The 16,159-nt window shown below is 45.4% G+C and overlaps 1 protein-coding gene across 3 annotated transcripts in view; it reads left to right on the forward strand.

Moving 5' to 3' along the window:
* The window catches only part of KLF7 (KLF transcription factor 7), a 57,044-nt gene that overhangs the window by 15,798 nt on the left and 25,087 nt on the right, over nt 1–16,159 (forward strand). For all 3 annotated transcript variants that reach the window (XM_075512405.1, XM_075512404.1, XM_075512406.1), the window contains one exon: nt 14,989–15,601. In XM_075512405.1, the coding sequence (XP_075368520.1) occupies nt 14,989–15,601 (613 nt within the window). The remainder of the gene's footprint in view (nt 1–14,988; nt 15,602–16,159) is intronic.

The following is a 16,159-nucleotide window of genomic DNA, read 5'->3' on the forward strand; positions in this document are numbered from 1 at the left end:
TCCATCCAGATGTTAATCAGTACAAAAGTTCAAGTTCAGAAATAAAATATGAATGAGAAAATTGTGGGAAAGCAGTACTCTCTGTGCTTCCTCTATTTCAGTACCAGGGACTGTGCCGACAAATTTGTGCAGTCTGGAGCAGCAAAAACCCTCAGCAGTACCCTGATAAGTCAGAGGACCTGACACCTACAGTCTTGGAAGCAAAACTTGCAAGTTACCTTTTTGAGGCTCAAATTCTCCAAGAGCAATGACAGAGCTGTTTCAGCAGAGAAAAATACATACCCTTTCATCCAAGACCCAGAGGTTTAGAGCATTTGGATGTCTGTTTCATTTGATGGTTGGGCTTTGAACAGATAGGATGCTTCACAGCCACTGCCCTTACAGAGCAGGGAAGCTGTAGCATGCCCATTTTACAGGCTAGGAAATTGGGACACCCAAGCGCTAAGTTGTTGGAGAGAGGAAGTCAAGAGCAGAGTTTGAAAAGGGTACCAGCTCCCTGATCTCCATTTTAATTAAATTCTTTCTGCAATTGTCTTCCCTGGCAGTTTAACTGGTGGAATGTGGTCTAGCAGAGGAATTTTTGGCTGCAGACTTGACAGGAATATTTTTCTGGCCCAGATCCTTGCTTAGTGTAAATTAAGATGACTCCACTAGCTACAATCACGGCACTAGCGATTTACTTCTCCCTCTGAGAATCTGGCCCTGGTTTGCAGACAGTGGGCAGTATCATATAATTTGTTCTTTTTAATTTTAGTCTGTCTAGACACTTTTGCAGTACCCCTTTCTGGGAGGACTTTGTGCCAGCAGCTCTGGAGCAGCACCACACTTCGCTGGTGAGAAATGCTGAGCAGGCGCAGCATGGAGGTGGCCTGGTGTGCTCAAACTCAGCATTTCACCTCCCTGGTACAGGGTTTGGCTTTGAGTATCGGTGTTTTTTGGTGGAGAGGTGGCAGAGGGGATTCATGGCGAGATTTCTTCCCTGTGGAGGGGGAGCGAGTCTGTTGTTTTCCCTGTTTTTGACGATGTGTTGTCCCATCTGAGTGCTGGAGAAAGATGGCTGCTGCCAAGGCAGTGTTTCTGTGGTAGTTTTTCTTTCCAGCAGTGGATGACACATCTCTCTTTGTCGGTAAGAAGGTCTTTCTCCTGGTTTTAAAGGCCATTTGCTGGTCTTGTGTTTATTATTAGTTAGTCCTTCCTCCCATGCCGTCAGTATTTACCACTCAGCCTTTAGCTTCTCTGCTATGTTTTCTCCCACACCAAGTCAGCTGCATAGGGGTAGTACCTCTCTAGCCTTCTTCAAACTCGTCACGAGGCACACACAGGACCTAGTTTTTACAAAATCCTCAGATTTGCTGGCCGTGGTTAAGCAGGTGATTAGCTAGGACTTTTTCTTCCCCTTCCATTCTCTTGCCAATTCCCGAGTTATTCACCAGGATTGTCTGTGACTATGTTTGTCAAGAGCCAAGCACAGAAAGACCATGACTCTGGCTGGGGCTCAGGAGTGGCAGCGATGCATACCCTTTTACTACCATTACTTCTGCCTGAATCCAAATGCACTTAACTCAACCCCTAATCCTCATAATAATTTTAAAAAATTTGCTAATCATAAAGTCCTACCTTCTCTTGTTAACCACCTACAGTTATGTGTCTGTACCCAGCCCCCAAAAGGAAGGGTCTTCATGGCTGCAGAAAAAAAGCCTGAAGACAGGGTTCCTAAAGTCGTTAAAAACAAGATTTCTTTTTGAGAAAACATAAAGCACACACTATTTCTGGGATTCCACCTGAGCTTGATCAATACTAATGAAGCAGAGCTCTCCCAAAAAAGCAGCTTGCATGGAAATGGGTAAGAGATTCTTTGTGCAATCTTAATGATTTTGAGAGAGACGTTTCCCCTGTGAATTGCTGTAGGAGTTTGCACCCCTTCCCCCATGCTCAGCAGGGGCAAGAACATATGACTATCCTCATGTAGGGTAGCGCAGTGTTAATAATGCTGCTGTATTGATCAAATTGGGCTGCTTTGTCACCAGGGACATCTGGGAGGATTTATTCTGACTCCTAAGGCTGTGCCTCCTAAAGTGCATTTTCCAGTCCTTTCACTAGGCAAAGGGTGTGTTGTGCTTTTTGTCTTAGCCTGCAGGAGCAACGCTTTCAAAAGATTTCATGGTGTCCCACCATCCGCTGCCTCTGTCATTTCTGCTCTCAGGGCTCCCACCTCACTCCCACTCAGAGCTGGACATGTCTCAAGTTCAAAAATGCGTTGCGGCAAGATCCAGTTGTTTGCCCTTGGAGAGTGCCTGGAGGAGCAGCCGCTGGCTGCTGGAATGTGGATAAACACAGGGTGACGGGAACAGGAGAGGCTTCCTCTTTGCTTAGAAAGTGAGCAAAACATTGGTAAGAAAGCAGCGTAGAAGGAAAAACATGTGCAGGGTGGCTTGGCCCCCCTCTCTCCCCCCCCCGACTGATATTCATGACCTTGTTAAAAAGACCAGTCTGCTTCAGAGACTGCACGTGGTCATTTTTAAGTGTAGGGAGAAACCAAATGTGGCTTTTATTTTTCCATCTGATAAATTGCCAATTGCAGGTTTTACTTACAGAACACTCTGAGTAGTCTGAGAAGAACACGATCACCTTGATATTATATTTATGAGTAAAAATGGTATGAGGCAAAGAAAGCTCTTAGCTCGCATGTAAAGAAGACTTTTAATGCAGTTTTTGCTTCCAGGAATGCACCATTACTCGTGGTGGGGAAGGGACACATTAGCAGGCTTGACAGGAGGACTGAAATGCCTAGGGGCACTCAGGGGCTTGCAGGGGCAATTTGACATCGTGGATCTTTTGACAGGTGTTGCGAGCTCAGTGCTGGGTAGTGATGGGACATCTGCAGAGTGGGGAACGGTTAAAGACATTTGAAATGGAGGAAAACCCCTGAACCTTGCTCTGGTGATGGTGGGAGCACCTCTGGGGCGCTCTGAGCAGAGCCCACGTGTTCAGAAGTGCTGCAGTGTATTCTGCAGGGGCTCAGGGTGGCAACTGAGTCACAAGTCATGCCTGGAAAATCGAGTCCTGAATGCGTAGGCTGCCAATAGTGCCGGCTATAGCTAAAGAAGCATGCTTTGAGTGCATTTCTTTCCCTTTCTGAGTCCCAGTTCCTGGACTGCTGGGTCTGAAGCAGATCCCTCCAGCAGCCCTGGCCACCACAAGGCATTTTGGCTTTCGCTTCAGCTCTGATATCATGCAACCGCTTGGGAAGCACAACTGCTTGGGAGGCGCAACCACTTGGAAAGCGGAGCCGGCTGGAGGCGAAGCAGCAAAGTGCTCCCAGGAATGTTCCCTGCAAAGCAGAGCTCTTGCACGGCTCCTCCTCTCCCAGCATAAAGGTTACCTTTGTATGTTTATAACCAAAATAAAATTGCAGCTCCTGAAAGCTATAATTTGTACTTGGGGGAACATAATGTTTGCGTTTAGCTATTGCAGGGATTATACCAAAGCACAGTGACAGAGGTCTGGAAGTGTTTGGGATGACGATAGCTGGCAACAGACTTTGCCTTTGGGGGCTACTAAAAACAGCTTTAGTTAAGCTGTATTGATGATAAAAAAAATGCCAGGGAGGATTGGTTGTACCATGAGGAAGAGGACCCCACTCCCGCAGCGGGAGAGGCTGTCCTTCCTCAGTTCCTGCTCTTCGCCTTCCCACAAACCGAGCCAAGAGAGCCTGGCTGCGGTCTTCCAAGCCGTGACATTGGAGACTTCCATCCCATCTCAGAAAGACAATAGAGGGAAGGAGTGGTATACAGCCAACCCACAAAGGCAGGCTTATCTCGGGAGATGCTATATAGGCTTAAATAGATATGGAAAAGGGAAATTGGGGGAAATAGGACACTTAAGGTAAACTAACTACATTTTTAAACATCTGACTTGGAAATATGCCAGATAACATGTCCACTGTTGGGATTATAATGACTACAATATGTTTCCTCTTTTCCTTGTTGGTAAGTGGGTTTTGTTTGTTTGCTTTCTGGGGAGTGGTGAGGGACCGCAGTTCCCTGCAGCGCATGTTCGGTAGTGAGCTGGAGCCGTCTATGCCGGTTTAATGGGTAAGGCTGCAGTGCTGTGAACGTGACATCGTCTGATTACTGGCATCATCATTTGGGCCTTTTCTTCTCTGGGAGAGATGCAGTGTGGAGTTTAATTCGGCTTACTCAAAGAGGATACTTAGAGATGGGGCCGGAAAGCCGAAGGCCTCACAGAGAGCCTCTCAGCAACATGGGTGCGGGCAGACGGGATGCTAAAAGCCTTACTAGCAGAGAGATACCTTTGTCTGGTATCCTCTCTGCAAGGTGGTGCAGAGTGTTGTATTCGGTGATGTACCTGGAATTAATTTGGGAACCCTCCCAATTAATTTTAGAGGGAAAGGTGCCAACATAAACTTGAGGCAGGGTCTGGCAGTTTTGCACAGTATTCTCCAATACATTTCCAGGGATATTTTGCCAGGAGAAACAGAAGGTTTAAGAGAGAGCATGAAAAGGGACACTGACTTGCCTTGACTGCGAGGCTCCTGCCCAAGTAAAGAGTGTTGCTGAGGAGATACAGCGTCAAGAAACGAGGGAAGGAGAGGGTGCTTGTAGGGAAGAGAGGCTGAAAAGAAGAGCCTCTCTGAGGTCCTGGAGTCAGACAAGTTTCTGAGCAGGGCTCAAACAGGTCCCATCCCATCCTGCATCTCCAGGAGAGTAGAGCTTCTCCTGGCCTCTGTTTCTGCTGATGCTCCATCACAGCGCCCAGCCTCTGCTTTTCACCAGCCTGCTTAGAGTAATAAAATGCCGCTCTTCAGGCCTTTCTGCATTGTAGTCTCTGCAGACTTGGGAGTCTGCAGGTACCCATACAGGGCATTTCTATGAAGGCATGTCATGATGGCTTATCATATCGTTGGCTCCTCTAACAAAAGACAGTCTTGTGCACAGAAACATCTTGAATTGACCATGGTGGCTGTTTGGATGCTGGGAAGTCGTCGTATCTTCCAGGAATACCAAGACATTGCATTCCTTCTAGGCTATTTTCTGGCTGCTCTGCTATTAATAACTTTGTCCTGAAATAGCACTTTCATATTGCAGCATATTAAAATCCATAACAACTGGGTGGGTGTCCACAGTCAACAGACCGAAGAAAGTGAGCCAGCGCGAGAGCCGTGGTTGTGTAAATTGGCTCACAGAGGCGTGCTGACTCTGAGCAGCTGGTGATCTGACCTGCCGAGCTTTCTCAAGTCAATAAATGGCAGGGCTCTTAATGGGATCTCTCAGCTTCCCATGCCGTGCTGCAGCCGGTAGCCGTACAGCCTGCTGGAAACCGCACTGACACGAGACTGATCTCGTGATCCTTTCATGAGGAGTGAGCAGTGCCTCGTCCAGTTCTGACAGCACACCTGAAGTTACTAATGATATCCAGAAAAGGCCCTGCCTTTTTGTTTGATCTAATGCATTCTGGGGATACGGGTCTCCTCAGATGCCTGTGGGCAGCTGCCTGGGTTGCTGCTGAGTGGTTGGGCCAATACTGGCAGGTGCTTTACCAATGTGCTCAAGTAAATTGCTTTTAAAGAGGAGCGTGCTGCTTTTATCAGGGTGCGTGGCAGCCCAGGTGCACTGCCTGTGAGATTTGAGGCTGATCAAAATCCCTGGTGGCCAGAGTTTTGGAACAAGCGCCTTGGCAGAGCAGTGTAGAAAAGAAAAGCGATGGAAAAACACCCTTGGCTGTAAGGGAGCATCCTTTGGAGGGCACCTGGCTTTTGAGTGAGAGGCAAGTTTACCTGCAGTGGGATGTTCAAATGCGAAGGCTGTTGTTTCTGTGCATAGATGATGCAAACTCTGGCCTAGAAGTGGCAGAAACCAGTTTGTGAATACCTCCATATAGACTGCCCAAATTAAAAAAAAAAAAAAAAAGGAGAAAAAAGAAACAAATCCAAGTATCTGAAGTTAGTGTTGTTTTTAAATTCTTCCCATTTTTCCATTTGGGATACATTGTTCCTAATAAAGTAGACAAGATGTGTAATATAAAATAACCATCTCCAGCCGTCAAAGAACACGTCAAATTCAGCTTCACGTAAGCCACAGAGTTAAATGGTGCTAATCAAGAGCAGAATTTCATGGCGTTTGAGTGTTGGCAAGGTCCTCAGCTGATGTAAACAGGAACCATGAAATCAGGGCTGCTCTGTGCTGATTTACCCCAGCTGAGAATCCGTTGTGCTTCCCACCGCTTTGTTTCTAGTCAGAGTTTTTTTTCCTCGGTGCAATGGTGAAACTCAAGTCTGTTGTCTTCTCTTTTCCTTGCCAAGACTGGCATATATATCACAGTAGCATCTTCTTGCTCCTGTAAGATAACAAATTGCCCAAATGATTAAAAAAAAAAAAAATCAAAGAAAAAAGCAGCAAATGGCTTTTTGTAAATGTGTTTGGACAGTTGCTGTGCTCACGTTAAAGTTTAAAATTCAGCCAAAGAGCCCACTGCTCCCTGCATGGCTGGAGGCAGGCTTTGGTCCTATATGTTTATTATCGTTTAGAAATAGTATAAATGCTCTTTTATTCTTTTTTGTTCTGACCTTATTCTACAACACATTCCCCTCCTTCCTCCTGCTTCCTGTTTCCCAGACAGGTCCCCACCTCTTCCTCCCCACAGCCAAAAATAATACAAAAGGGAACGTACAAAAGGTTTTTTGAGCCATGAGATATGATAATGAATGGGCATCATGTACAGGGTAGATACAGTAGTCCCAGTGCAAAAATGTTGAACACGCACAGTCTGGATGAGGAATTGCATGGGTTTGGGTTAGGAATTCAGTATTATGCATCCTCTTGTTTAACATGTTTTTAGGTCAGAGCAGAAGAGATGACTCGCAACCCAGGACTCTTATGAAATGTAGCATATATTGAGTGTATTGATCACATCTCCAGGTTTGATTTAATAAGCTAATTGTGAAGAATTGTGCTTATGAATATGGTGTTGCCTGAGAGTGTGAGAACACAACTGGTCTATATGTTTGTGTCAGCTGCTGAAGAGGAAATGTTAAGCTATCTCTGGATGTTAATGAAACATCTCTAAAGAGTACATTTTTTCATTCATGGTCCTATCCAGAGTAATTACAAGGAATCCAATTCTGCTGTGTAACCCCACTGCAATACTTTGTAAGGATGAATCTTAATTGAGGATCGAGACCTGAAATACTGCTCTGCTTTGTACGTTCCATAGCCGTCAGGATTTGCTCTTGCATATCCATTTCCTGTGAGAAGTTTACCTCACTCTGGGGCATGCTTTGAACCTGATCCTTTGATTTCAGGGAGCTAGGACTGGCAATTCAAGGAGCTAATTGTGCCTTTTTGCTATTTATAATGCTAAATTAAAGCTGCTTCCAAACCGGATGGCAACGGGTTAAATACACACTTGAAGTTTGGGGTAAAGTTTGCAGTGAGGGCCACTAGCCAGCTCAAAGCCATCCAAAGTTGTTATATAAATAAATGATCTCTTCAGAAAGATTCTGAAACACACAAGTTACATATAGGTAATTTCTCAAATGGCCATTGTATGGCTACTTGCCGTCTGGATTGCATGGCAGCATGCAGGGCATGTACTGGTGTACAAGCACGCATGGGTTTTATCATATTTTGATGGTAGCACAATGGGCTGCCTGCATTTTTGAATTCTTCATTTGACTATCCTTAATCCTTTGCTGACACTGATGCTGTTTTTTGTTGTTGTGACTGGTTGCAGATATTTTTTCTATCTTTATTAAACAGGCAAAAAACAACAAAAGCCCTCCAAAGCCCTGGTTCAGTGTTTGCAGATTTCTTTAATCCTTTTTTTTTATCTAGATGCCTATCAAATTCAGCCATGCTTAGCTGCAGTCCTTTGTTCAATATCTCACAACAAGTGCACTGAAATTCTCTATGCTTAGAGCCCAAATACCACAGATTTTTAGTGAACAACTTTGGCTTGCCCATGTAAAAGAATATTTGTTAGATCAAATATATTTCATTATCACCAAGTTTGGGAACAAATCTTGATTTTGACTCCTTGGTTAGAGTTACGGGTTCAGACTTTTCTTCTGTTTGAGACATTTGTTTTACCACCCATTTCTGCTGGTGAAAATTGCTAATTTATGGCAAAATTGGTTTTGATCCTTTGAGCTTTAAAGGCTGATCAAAGTCTTTGATAACCCTGGTTACATCATGCTCCAGAGCAACAGGAAAATGGCTTGTGTTTACATGAAGGTAGTGATTCTGTCCTTTAAGTAAATTCACAGGGCTTTTTACATTAAAATGTATCTTTGCTAAATGTGGTCGAGGCTTCTGATTTCGGCATCTTTTATGCTCTGAAGAAAAATGCTGTGGAGACCATCCAGGGAGAAAGCCATCTGGGTTGTGGTAGGAGAGCGTTCGTTTAGAGTGCTGTTGTGCATGAGTAACAGTGAATGGGCTGGTTTGGCTAAATACATTTCCTTAAAGGTTCATTCTTTGGGCTGAGACCAAGGGGGAAAATGGGCACAGGCCGTTGTTATATTGAAGAAATTTGCAAACAGAGGCTTGAGTCCTGTGTACCGTAGTCAAGAGTTAATAGACTTGTCCATTGCAGACTCTGGTGGCTGGTGAGACCTATTCAGCTGGTGCTAGAGAGGACTAGCCTGATGGCTCAGGCGTATGGTGAAGTTACCACAGGGAAACCGGTCTTTGCATATCAAATGATCTTTGCTGACTACGTGTGTGCTTGCTTTTTGCTCTTGGCAAAAGCCTGTTTCTTGACCATACAGTTAACTGGATTTGCTTCATATATACAAGGGATTAAGAACATGAATGCAGATATTTACCACGAGTTAGCTGTCATTAAGTGTCTTATTGTTGTACCTGAAAAGTGGTTTTAGCTGTCTATTTTTTCAATGAACTATGTAATATGTAGGCGAGATGTGCTGGCACATGACTAGGAGTTTTGTCTTAAATCCTTTGCAGTAGAAATTATTTGCTACACCTGAAACTTTTTCTTACTATTAATTCATTTCAGGCTGCAGTTTTTCCATTTTCCCAAATGCATTTTGCAAAACTACTTATTTTAATACTAAAATTCTGTTTATTTTACGCTGTCCCAAATGTTAAGCTTCTGATGTGCTGCAGCTTTTTGACAACTAGCAACTGCCCAGTAGAGGTTGCCAAGAGGAAAAGCTGGAGGTTTTGGCAGCTGGGTGGGAACAGATGACCATCTTGGAATAGATGGGCAAGAGTATTGGGTTTTGTTGTCGTTCAGGAAATAATGAAGGGTTTTGGCAGTAGGAAGAAGATGCATCTTTCAAACCTTGTTTTAGGGTTAAGAACAAAAATAGCATGGTGTTTCAGGGAAGGCAGGTGAGTTTTGAATCTCTTATTCCTCTTAACCTCAGGGCTGCCCCACAACATCCAGTTCAATATCTGCCTCTGGCATCAGCAATGCAAGTGCCACCATAGCTCAAAGCTTTCGCTGTTCTGCTGAAGAATGAAATGCTGACACCAGGCACTGGACCTGGTGTGGATGTTTGCTCTGAGCTTGAGTGAACTGCGGTGGCACTGACCTTAGAATTATTGTTTTGGGTTGCCTTCAGGTTGAGGATGCTTTCTCTTCCTTCTCAGTCTTGAGACTTTCACAATTATTTAAAGTTAGAGATGAGGCCCCTTTTTTACGTGCCGGTGGAAAGCAATGGGGCCATGATGGAGGTTGGAATTTGACCTTCAGTATTGCATGTATAATTCTGCTTTGCTCATATAAATTATGCTGCAAAGAGAATCCTTTCAAGTATTGTAAACAGAGCTGGTAGATCAGACCTGCTTGTCAACTGCATTTGATATTTTCATTCTCTGTCACAACCTGATCTAAGTATCCAACTTCTTAATTAGGTTTTGGGTAACTTCCAAGATCGGTGCTTGATGTCCAATTATATCTGCAGTAAAATGGCACTTAGAAGTAACCAGCACTTCCAGATAAGAACTTCCCATGATCTGCTAGAAAAATTCAAAATCAAGATGTTATAAAAGTACTTCAGCATCAATAAAACAGAGGAACCCAGTGAACATGTTGATAACGTGTCTTCCCTGACTTTCTGTCCTCAAATCATTGTAAGTGTTTGGGCTTTGTTTTACCCTTGACAGAACTTTACTGTTGCCACATAGTCCTGTCTAGTTGTGCAAAATGCCCAGGAGTTTGAGTACTGTAAAGGCTTCACAGCAATAGGCAGGTGATTCTGAAGTGACCTGTGATTTTTCAAGAGCCTGTATGTATAGATCAAATTCTGATACACAACATGGCTGCCAATCGAGACCAGTTCTTTGCAATTCATTGGAGCAAGTTTAGATTTATACCCTGGGAACTGAGAGTTCATTTTGGGTCATCAGTTGGAATTAAGTTTTCCAGAGCTGTCTGGACCTGAACCCCGGTGCCAAACTTGTGTCCCTGCAGAGGCCCCTGGCCTACGGGCACGTCTTTCCCCCATCATTCTCTAAAGGGGAGACAGAGACATCGGGTACCTCCACTGCCTTGAGGCTTGGCACATTGATGATGGTGGTGGTCCCAGCTAGAGCCTTCCTGCTGGTTGCTCTCTCTGGGAGAGTGATGAAGTCAAACATCAGCACCATGAGTGGTGACTCCAGCTCCTTCATATCTGGATTTTGAATGCTCTGGGATTCCCTTTAACCTGGACAGCTGACAAGCACCCTAAAACTTAGGCTGTCTGAGCCAAACTGAGTACCTGCAAGTCTGGGAGGGATTGGAAAGTCCAGGGTTTGTCTTGTTGTTGTTGAAGTTAGTAGCAAAACTGTCTTGATTTCTGCTGGTTGCAGAATTTGGTGAGCTCTGCTGAAAATGGTACACATGTATCACATCTCTACTATCAGAGGCACACGCTGGGTTTCTCTTGCATTGTATTTCATAGTGGTGAGCATAGTCAATGTGTTTGATAAATAATCTTTACTTTCAGTAGATGAGCTTTACATGAGCTCCAGAGGTAAGAATACTGGCAGATTAGAGGTCATACCTTTCTGAATTGACAGACGTACTGAACATTGAATTTCCCTGGATCAGTGCTACTGCAAACACTGAAAGGACTAGCAAGTAAGAAGTAGGTCCTTACCAGGCATAGGACAGCACTACAGTGGCTGGTTTGTACTGTCTGAAGGATCTGGGGGTGCATGTGGAAGTGTCATGGTGTGCAGTTTACGTGTATTCTGCTGCTATACGTGCCCCAGAGGACTGAGATGATAGTACAGTGTGGGGAGCGAAGAGATGTTATGAGTTACCGGTGTGTAGGCAGGAAACACACAGTGTTTCTTGCAGGTGATGGAAATGTGCCTCTGCTGGGAAAGTGAGCCTTTTTGCAATTGTATCCAAAATTGAAAAATCAGACTGAGGCCTTGTCGGGAATGTCCACATGCCAGACTGCCATCCTTTGCTAGCTGGCTTTCTGCAAGTACGTGGGGTCTCGCAAAGTCACAACCTATTACTTGTCAGCCATGAATCATAATTTCTTTTAACTGGCTAAATTGAGGAGCAAGGTGCAAGGAGAATGACCCTTGTTAATCAGGGCAGATGGGTTGAAGTAGTGGGTCACTTTTTATCCCTCGCCTGTGAAAACAGCTTGACAGCAATCAGCAATCTTATGGATCTTCTTCTTGTGTTCCTGAAGGGAGCCATCTTCCTCTTCCCATTGCAATTTTCGAAGTCTTTACTGCTGTAAATCCTACAGGCACTGGGTAAGAAAGTTTAATACCCACCAAGTTGCCTGCAACGTAGCAACCAAAGGATAGTCAGACTTAATGTTGCATGTGACGTGTATTACATCCATTACACAAAGCTCCCCCTCTCTTGCATGAGTGGTTAAGGAGAAGCTGGACATCCAACGGAACTATGACAAGAGCATGACAAGCGCAGCTTGCTCCTGTCTTAGGTGTCCTTGGACCATTTTCCTACCTGGTTGGTAGTGGAAATAGGAGATCTACAGGGGTTCACCAGCATCTGAATCCAGCAGTTCGAGTTCATATCTCTGTGGATAGTGGTCAATATCCTGCTGCTCCCACAAAAAATTGGTTGTTTTTGATGTGCTCGCTGGCAAGTGACTTCGTGGGAATGGAGACCAAGGAACTTTCCTGCCCCTCCTGATGGTCCACCGGGCAGGAGTGGGGACCTTGGTGCCGTCAGCCTGACTGGTTTCTCCCGGTCAGCGCTCAAGACGAGGGGGTCGGCTTAGTTGGCCTAGAAATTACAAGTCTTGCCAGGGCAGGAATGAAGAAAGCAGGCTGGTTTCAAAGCCCTGCCTCACCACTCCCTGGGTGATTTGGGCCAGGAGGAGGGAAGGTCGCATAAGGTACTTGGCAGAGGCTGGGAAGTGCATATGGGGAAAGACGCTTTGTTTCTGCCGGCAATTGCCTGCCCTGGCAATGCAGCAGCAGGTAGGGCCCTGGCGGGAGGGTAAAGGAAGGGCCGTGGCCGTAACCCCGCCAGGCTTTGTCTGCCATGCAGATGAGGTGGAGGGCTTTTCTGGCTCAGCGTTGCTAGGCTTTTCCCCCCTATTGACTTGGTGGAGAGGCTGAGGGGGGTGGGAGGGAGGGACTGCGTTATATTGTTTCTTTGAGTTGTTTTTTCCCCCCCTCTATGGGGAGATGGGCTTGATCCACTGGTTTTGGATTTCAGAGGCAGAAGGCAAGACATGACCAGCTGGTGTCTTGAAATGGCACAGGTGCAATGGCTGCGGGAGGGGGGAGCCAGGAATAATTACAGGTTTCTGAAGCATCAGGCTTTGCCTGAAAAGGGCTCATCGAGAAACTGCTCTTTATGGAAAATTAATGGTGAAGCTGGAAAAAACTGTCAGGCCCACTATTGTTGTCGTGGGGTAGCGATGCCTTAAAGGAGCAGCACCTCCCGCCTGCCTCCCCTCCACGGGCAGCCCGGAGCCGGCGCGCAGCTTTCTGATCCCGCAGCAATTGAAATTTCATGTCACTGTCATCAGATTTAATGGTCTTGAGTCCCTGTCTCTTTCTTTTTTTTTTTTTCCCCTTTCCATCCCTAATTTGTGATTACGCTTGCTCTTTCCCTTGGAAGCCTTTTATTTATTCGGCCCCTAAACCTATTTCTGCCCCACTGGGTGAAGGCTAAGTGGGCCAGAAAGCCCCAATTAGATGATGTGGGGAATTCAAAAGCATCACCTCTTTTGGTGAGGGGGGTTATTCCTGAAAGACTGCAGAGCACATTTGGAAAGCAGCCCCCAAAACCTGTTAGGATTCATCTGGGGAGAGACCAGATCCTCAGCTAAAGCCATTCCTCAGGGTCCCAGAAATGCACTTTAAAAAGCAAATGGAAAGGTTGCTTAAGGCAAGAGTACTAACTGGTAAGCGTCCCACCTCCAGGCCTGTGTGCAGACACATGGTATGTACAGAGTCATGCCTCTGAAAATAACCTACATGCTGAAGTATAGCATGTCTCTGTTGCCATTTTATTGCTTTTTGTCCCAGGTCCTTCTCTACAGCTCAGGTCTATAATCAGCTGTTATTTTAAAAAGAAACAACAGCTAACTGTCTGACAAATTCAGTTCTGACCTCTGAAAGTCATCCCAGCAAATCATATCTGCAACCAGCAGTGCTGCTTCCTGGGTACATTGAAAGTAATTTCTGGAGTTACCTGATGTCTCCTAGAGAGCTGTGAGCGGGGCCTCTTTGCACTGCTGTTGGCGGGACCTTTGTACTCAGGAGGCAGGAGTCTCTGTCTCTCCTCCGGCTATACGAATCTTTTGTTTCTTGATCAGATGCTGGACTCTCCAGGTTGAGACGTAGTTGGGTCGCCAGCTCCCATAGGCTGAAAATTTTTGCCTAAAATCCCTTCCTTAATATCTCTAGAAGTGTTCTCTGAGGAGTAGTTCTTAGAGGTTTCTAAAAAATATTAGTTAGACTGTCTGTTTCTCCAAGTCCTGTAAAATCGCAGCAGCGGTGTTAAACCAGCTAGCCTTTCAGGCAGTGAGAAATGAAAAATAGCACTAATAAATTCCATTAAAAGCTCCTGAAACTACAGGAAACGGTTTTCTATAAACAATAAAAGTTTATAATGTTGGTTGTGGAGAACACTGGGCAGTGTGATGGTGCCTGGAGGCTTTACTGGGGCTAGGTCGGGGCACCTCATGTAAGCACCCCATCCTCGTGCTGATGATCACTGCTGTGGAGATGCAGGAACAGGAACACATTTTTATGTGGCAGCCTCTTTGACTGCATCTTCACCTACTTTTTAATAAGGGGGGTGTGTGTGTTTGTGTGCAAGCCTGGTGTCCTGTACACAGGAAGCCCCATTTGACCAGATGTGCCAAAAACCCTCTAAAACTGACAGGAGGTCCCTTTTTTCTGTCACATCTTTCCTTCTCTCAGGCCCTTTAAATAAGCTGTGGTGCCACTGGAAGTTTTTCCCTGTCTCCTATCTTAAAATGCTACGCTTCAGAATTGTGCTGTTTTAGGAACAGATTGGGCCCCAGCCAACTATGCCGAGTTAAATTTGGAGTGAAAGTTAATGTTTGTGAAGGAAGAGGAGGTTCTTTGGTGAGGTGACTTTTTGTTTGTATGTGGCCAGGCGATGGGGCCATTAGGATAGTTTCATATGGAGGTGACTGTTGGCCGGATTACACTTAAAATTGGGAAGGGCCTGGTATCCACGGGACAATGTACAGACTCTTGAAAATGTAGTGGATGCTTTCTGGTTGTCGTAGCTTCACTTCTACCATTAATATCCGCTACCATATGCAGATATTCCCACACTCTGTCTCAGAGCAGCCTCAAACAAGTGCCAAATCCTCATGTCTCCCCAAACGTGACCGTCTCGTGAGAAGGTGCTGGTGTGCATGAATGCTGTCTCTGAATGGCACTGGACCATGTTATTCTCCTGCCCTAGGTGGGAGCTACACTGTAATCTCTCTCTAACAGTGGTTTCTCTTCCTTCCCTCTCCCTTCCCCTCTGCAGACATGCCTGGAGTTGGAGCGATACCTTCAGACTGAACCACGGAAGATCTCTGAGACCTTTAGTGAGGATTTGGACTGCTTCCTTCATGCCTCCTCAGCCCCAGATGCAGAGGACAATATCCGACGGCTGGACCCCATCCTTTTACCAGTGGAGACGAGTACGTGCGACAAAAGCGCCAACATGGACATTATCCTCTCACGGGACAAGCTGCTGTCTGAGACATGCCTCAGCTTGCAGTCCACCAGCTCTTCCACAGAAGGCTACACAGCCGTCAACCAGGCCCAACTCAATGCAGTAACCTCATTAACACCCCCTTCCTCTCCGGAGCTCAGCCGCCACCTTGTAAAAACCTCACAAACTCTCTCAGCGGTGGATGGTACGGTGACGTTGAAATTGGTAGCCAAGAAAACTTCACTCAGCTCCGTGAAAGTGGGTGTAGCAACGGCGACCGCGGGGACAATAAAAAGCGGGCAAAGTGACAGTGAACAAGGAGGTACGGGGGCAGAAGCATCCCCAGAAAACAAGAAGAGGGTTCATCGCTGTCAATTTAATGGGTGCCGGAAGGTTTATACAAAGAGCTCTCACTTAAAGGCTCACCAGAGGACTCATACAGGTACTTGTGTAGGATGCTTCTCTCATCTTGTCCTCCCGCCACCTAACCGTAACCATCTCCTTTTATTCTCATTTAGAAAATAAAAAAAATCTCTTCTGAAAGTCCAAGCTTCTATCTGTGAAATAGGGCAGTGGAAAAATATGATAGGCCAGCAAAGGTACCCGTTTTTCAATAGAACAGAGGAGTTCACCATCTACCATTAACCTGTTGGGGTTTCATATGTCTTACGGGGCTTGATGCAGGGTAATTTTAGAATACCTAAGGGATGTAGATGTATCATTCATGCTAAAACTGTGGGCATGCCAGTTTGGGTTTTCGGCAGTCACTTCCCCAAGACAACTTTAAAAATGTTAATTTTAGTCAAGTGTTAATTGCTTCAAATAGAAAATAGCGTGGGTAGGTTTTTGTTGCCTTTGGTATGGGGAAAAGAGAAAAATGTATTTCAGATCTGAGATACGTGGTTTAGGAATAATGTGTGCGTGAGAGAACATGTGTGTAGATACAGATGTGTAGGTACACAGATGCACGTACCGTTGAGATACTCATGATCTTGGACTT

This window comes from Mycteria americana, chromosome 9 (assembly GCF_035582795.1).
Source record: "Mycteria americana isolate JAX WOST 10 ecotype Jacksonville Zoo and Gardens chromosome 9, USCA_MyAme_1.0, whole genome shotgun sequence".
NCBI classification, from domain to species: Eukaryota; Metazoa; Chordata; class Aves; order Ciconiiformes; family Ciconiidae; genus Mycteria; species Mycteria americana.